Source organism: Castanea sativa, chromosome 6 (assembly GCF_040712315.1).
Source record: "Castanea sativa cultivar Marrone di Chiusa Pesio chromosome 6, ASM4071231v1".
Classification (NCBI taxonomy): domain Eukaryota; kingdom Viridiplantae; phylum Streptophyta; class Magnoliopsida; order Fagales; family Fagaceae; genus Castanea; species Castanea sativa.
Window position 1 is genome coordinate 60,688,565 of NC_134018.1, and position 6,000 is coordinate 60,694,564.

General features: G+C 35.4%; 1 protein-coding gene across 1 annotated transcript; it reads right to left on the minus strand.

Moving 5' to 3' along the window:
* Window positions 1–123: 123 nt before the first annotated feature.
* On the minus strand, window positions 124–2,608 carry LOC142641751 (non-functional NADPH-dependent codeinone reductase 2-like). The gene is made up of 4 exons (XM_075816236.1): window positions 2,205–2,608; window positions 922–1,165; window positions 639–818; window positions 124–500 (listed from the first exon to the last, which is right to left on the minus strand). Exons 1-4 carry the CDS (start codon window positions 2,540–2,542, stop codon window positions 276–278), a joined length of 987 nt encoding a protein of 328 aa, XP_075672351.1. The 5' UTR covers window positions 2,543–2,608; the 3' UTR covers window positions 124–275.
* Window positions 2,609–6,000: the final 3,392 nt, after the last annotated feature.

Genomic DNA, 6,000 nt, shown 5'->3' on the forward strand with positions numbered 1-6,000 from the left:
TCATTTTTATTTTTCATTTCTTGTGTTGATTAGGAACCCCACACATATATTTGCATAGATGACATTATCTCATTGGTCAGAGGACCACATCAGCAACCCGGTGTAAATAATAATTTCTCCAAATTAAGGCTCAAAGGGCTCTTTGCCACTTTATTAAAGATTACTCAAACTCTCGCATCATTTTATCTTATTAAAGCATATTGTACTAGCAAACTATCTTACAGATGATCAACTATAAGATCTTATTAAAGCATATTGCAATGGCTACAAGTACGTTAAAGTTCTCCATCCCACAGCTCTTCAACGGACTTGTATGGTCCATGAGCGGAAACAAGCTCCTCTCTAGGCATCAATCGGCGCTGCTTGATTTGACCAATCTTGTCATAGTCGTCCTCTGATAGTTCCCAATCAAATATCTGCAGGTTCTCCTTCAACCTCTCCTTGTTGTAGCTCTTGACTATAGGAGCCGCCCCTTGTTCATAAATCCATCTGAGACAAACCTGCCAATGAACCAAACAATCATAAAGTTAGTTGAACGTATATAGTGTTTTGTATTTTTTTCCGTAACACATACACCAAATCAGTCTTTTGTATATGAAATTTGACCCGCTGCAATCTTTAAAACTACATAGTAGAACCTGAGCAACAGTCTTTCCGCGAGTTTTCGCAATCTCTTTGAGCACTTCATTGTCCATAACAGCATTGGTGCCCCAACTACTCCCTTTTGCTCCCAAAGGGGAGTAAGCAGTGACAATGATACCATTTGGCTTGCAAAACTCTGTCAGCTTCTTCTGTTGCCAAACTGGGTTCATCTCCACCTATACAAATGATCATATCCTAATCATCATTGTTTATCTATAGGCCAAATTAAATTTGTGAAAATCACTGTCCAGAATTTTTAAGTTGCTGCAATGGACTCACTTGATTCACTGAAGGTGGGATAGTAGCAAAGGAGAGCAAGTTTTCAAGCTTCTTAGAAGAGAAGTTGCTGACTCCAATGGACTTGGTAAGGCCAAGTCTCTGGCACTCTTCCATGGCCGCCCACACAGACTTGAAATCCATTGGCATAAGGTCCTGTTTATCAAAAGGGAATTCCATCTTTCCAGGAGTAACAGTGATGGGCCAGTGGATTAGATAGAGGTCTAGGTATTCCAGCTGAAGAGTCCTGTACAAATTAGTCATTCAAAAACATGATTTGCTTGAATAGGAATTTAATTAGTTGGTTTTCCATATATGATTGTAAATTATTCCTGGAAAGATACCATAAAAGAGGTTCATGTCAATCATAAAGTCCCCAAAGTATTTTAATCTTTGGCCATGGCCAAGAAGTTTGTAATTTCCCAATTGAAAGTTTCATACATGTTACACCAGAAAAGGAAATTAATCTCTCTACTTAAAATGTATGATTGAAGCCTGACCGTTCCAACTTCTTTTCAACAGATTTTTTTATAGATACCTGAAAATTGTACCTTTTTTTTTTTTTTTCGTTCAGCAAAGTAGAAACTCATATCCAATTTCAAACAGGGATAAAAAAAAGAAGGGGGGCCGGTTGGTACACAAGGAGTTCCCATTATGTTATCTTACTAGCCTCACAAAAATGCTCTATACACTATACAGACGTTGCTCGGAAGAAGAAGAACAACAAGAGAAGGATGATTTTTTGGCAAGTGTTGGATGTTACGGGTGTTTGGTATATGCACTTAAAAATTGAAACCATATTTTTGAAAATATGTGTGAAAATTCACGTGAGCGAAAAAGTGTAAAAATATATGTAATATTTTTAACTAAAAATATATGTTTGAGTGGGTGTACCAAACATGCTACATATCTCAACAGAATGGACAAGTTGCTTACTTGAAGATAGTCTTGCTATGGATACAGATGTCAGCTAGTTGGTATGTATATATTCTGTTTAATACACCTGTACTAACTAAAGAACAAAAAGACATGTCCGTGCAAATTCTTTGCTTCTTGGTAAACATGCATTCAAAAATGTTGAAACCAATCCACATGAATAAAGTTCTCAAACCATTAATAATAAATCCAAATGAATAAAGGAAACAAAATTACGAACATGAGATGGATAATATAAATGCTAATTAATCAAAAAGAGGACCTAAAAGGCCAAAAGAATTTAGCAGCTTGATCACAATGTAATTTATTTAAGGCAGTAGTGTGCTTTGGTTGAGGTTGACAAGACTCACCGAAGTGATTTCTGTAAGGAAGGAAGAACAAGATGAGCATGAGCTTCACTAGGCCAAAGCTTGGAAGTAATGAAGAGATCATCCCGAGAGGCAATAAGACCAAGCCTAAGTGCTTCAGCAATAGCTTCTCCTAAAGCCTGTTCCGAACCATAAAATGAAGCAGTATCAAAGTGTCTGTAACCAAGCTTGATTGACTCCAGCACAGCTGATATCAAGGTGGCACCGTCGTTGTTGTCAGCTGCCGTGCCGAAGCCAATCATGGGCATGGAAACCGGGCCGGAGGAGGAGCTCAGCTCCATTTTTGGGATTTTAGTAACTGAATTTAGCGAAGTAGTCATGTGTGGAGGGTGGTGGTGAAAGTGAGAGAGAGAGAGAGAGAAAAAAAAAAAACTGAGAATGCGCTGAACCTTGAAGGGTTATTAGTCATGTAGTCTGTCATCAATCCCAATAATTCATCTTAACCAGTGACGTCAGTGCTGACAACCGATTAAAACGGTGAAAATAGCTTAACATCACCTTTTGACAAAATTTGTGGCAAACTAATACTGTTTCGAAAATATTTAATAATTAATCACTTTTTTTAGTACTTGAGTTTCATAAAATCGAGTTTTAAATAGTACTCGAGTTCCTAATAAGTCGCTAACGTAGTACTACTAATTTGAAATTTGTATAATTAAAAAAGTAATGTGTTACTCGATACTATTGAAATTGAGTATTTATTTATAATACTCGAGCTTCATATAGTCGAATATCTTTTTTTTTTTTTCCTCCTCTTTTTCTCTCAAATTCACTATCTATTTATAGCCAAAGTTCAGCCAAAATATCAATAATTACACCAACATAAAACTTGTCAAATCAAAGAAAATGACAATCATTTATGGCCAAAGTGTCATTCATTTTGGCCAAAAGAAAAGAAGCATGAATTTGATTTGCATGTCAGGTCTTGTTCCTAGCCATCTTCTTTGACAAAATGAAGAACATTTATTTTCATGAATATGGTTTGTTTGATTGGAAGAGTAGAAAAGTGAGAGATGGAAAAAATAGGTTTAAATAATTTTACTCATATACTTTGTTAAAGAATGATATCCAATTAAAAAAAAAGACAAATTTATTAAAAAAATAAAAATCATGTCCTCAAAAAAAATCACATCTAGTTAAAAAAAAAGAAAAAAAAGAAGGGCAACGCCCAGAAGAGGAAAACAAAAAAAGAAGATGCCCACGCCTAGAAAATCATAAGAAGAAAAAGGAAACGTTTCCCAGAATATATATATATCTATATATGTAAAATATAAAAATATAAAAAGAAGAAAGAAAAAGGCAGCGTTGCCCAGGAAAAAAAAAAGGCAACAAGGCAAGGCAACGTTAGAGAAGAAAAAAATAATAATAATGTGCACATGCAAATGAGCATTTTTATCAATTAAGAAAAAATTCATCTCCACTTAGTTTTCCTTCCATTTTGGAGAGAAAACTTTTTGGTAGAGCCGAGGAGAAAATACTTGAGCCCATTATTTATTTTCCTTCTTCTCCAACCAACCAAACACACTCCAAAAAAAATTTCTTTCCTATTTACTCTCCAAAGTTTTTCATCCACCATATTTCACCTCCAAACAAACACACCTTTAATTCAAGTTCTTGCATTTCTTCACACATGAAACTTCTTGAATATCATGCATCTTCCTGATATGGGCATGCAAGCCATTTAATGGTTTGTTGGCTAATGTCAAGCCACTAAATTTGACTATTCAAGTCATTCTAATAGAAACTAAAAGTAGAAAAGGGCACACACAAAAAAAAACAGGTACTCGATTGCACTAAGCTTGAGTATTATAAAGAGATACTCAATTTCAGTAATATCAAGTACTAGATTATTTTTTTTCATTACACAAATTCCAGATTAGCAGTGTCACACTGACGACTCACTAGGAACTTGAGTTCACTGAACTTGAGTACTATTTAGAACTCGATTTTGTGGAACTGGAGTACTAAAAATGTAGTACTTTGCTAAATATTTCCAAAACAGTGCCAGTTTGCCACAAATTTTTTCAAAACATGGTATTTGGCTATTTTCACCCCTATTTGTTCCTACTTGATCCATTACGCTCACTTTGGTCCTAATTTGTCTATTCATTCTTATTCGGTCCTATTCGGTCTACATTGGCCCACTATGTTCTATTCGGTCCACTTTAGTCAATTTTTGTGAACTTACATATAGAGAAAAAAACATGTTTGGGTTGGGAGCACATATTCTAAATCTTATTAATTATATATATATATATATATATATATATATATATATATATATATATATATATAGATAAATAGATAAATAAATCTCAAACTCGTAATATCTAAAATTTTAAGTATAACATTTATTATTGTTACACTTTTTGTTGAGCCAAATTTATGTAGCATTTCAGTCCACTTCAATCCGGCTAAATTTAAGTGAAAATCTTTCTAAACATGAAGACTATGAATATATAAATCTACTCTTTAGGATAGTTACTCATTTGTTTTAAAATCATTATTTTTAAATGAATCGCACAAGTTTGATTATACATATTCGGCCAAAATGGGAAATTAACAACAATTTTCAAACAATATAATTAGTAGCATTGTTCCAAAAGTATATTTTTTACTAACATCTCGAGTTTCTAAAACTCGATTTAGGCTTATAAATCGAGTCTCAGAGACTCGATTTTCATGATCTGATCACGTCTGATGTGACATTTTTTACACTTGGCGTCCACCTGAAAATCAAGTCTTAGAGACTCGATTTATATCTCGATAGTTACAAACTCGATTTATTCTTATATGGAAAAAATAAAATAAAATAAAAACCTAGCTGAGTCCTTCTTCTTCTTCTTCCCAAGTCTCTCCCAGCCTCCTTTCCATGCTTTTTGACAAAAGCACAAAATGAGTTCACTTCGTATATGGGACTGTCTCTAAATTCCCAAAATACACAGTGATGAAAACTCCAAATCAATTTTAGACCAATTTTTAGACAAAATCCAAATAAAAAAAAATACCCACAGATGACCATACCCAAACCCCAGCTTTCAAACCCAAATCAAAAATAAAAAATCACCAAATCTTTGTCACCCAAAAAAAACCCACCCCACCACCGGGAACAACCACCAAAATCATGACTGTGAGCAAAACTCAGAACCAAAAAAAAATCTATAGCGAGCACCAAACCCACAGCAAGAAAAACTCATACCCACGGCAAGCAAATCCCAGGCCTACGGCAAGCACACCCACCTGCGGCAAACCCATCGCAAAAAACCCACAAAAGTTCATTGAAAAACCCAAACAAAAGTCCACAAACCCACCACCCACCCACATCAACAAAAAAACTCTCAACCACCCAACCACCACTCCCAACCAACCCACCGTTTGCTGTCGATCAAAACCCACCCCACCACCGTGTTGTTTGTAGAAGATCAAGCTTTGTTTGAGACAACAAGGCAAGCTTGAGGTTGAAAAATTTTATGGAGAGGAAATCTTAATCTAGAGTGCCATGGAGAGGATTTCTGAATCGGAGCCCACGGAGAGGAAATTGGAGCCAGAGAGGGATGAGACAGAGCATGAGAGAAGAGGAGAGAGTGTTTTTGTTGGAGAAGAGGAGAGTGTGTGAGAGAAGAGGAAAGAGTTTGTCTGAAAATTGGTCTAATATAGTGTTTTGTGATTATATTTTTTTTTGGCTTATAAACCGAGTGTCAGAGACTCGATTTTTAGGTGGACGCCACGTGAAAAAAATGCCACATCAGACGAGATCAGACCATATAAATTGACCCTC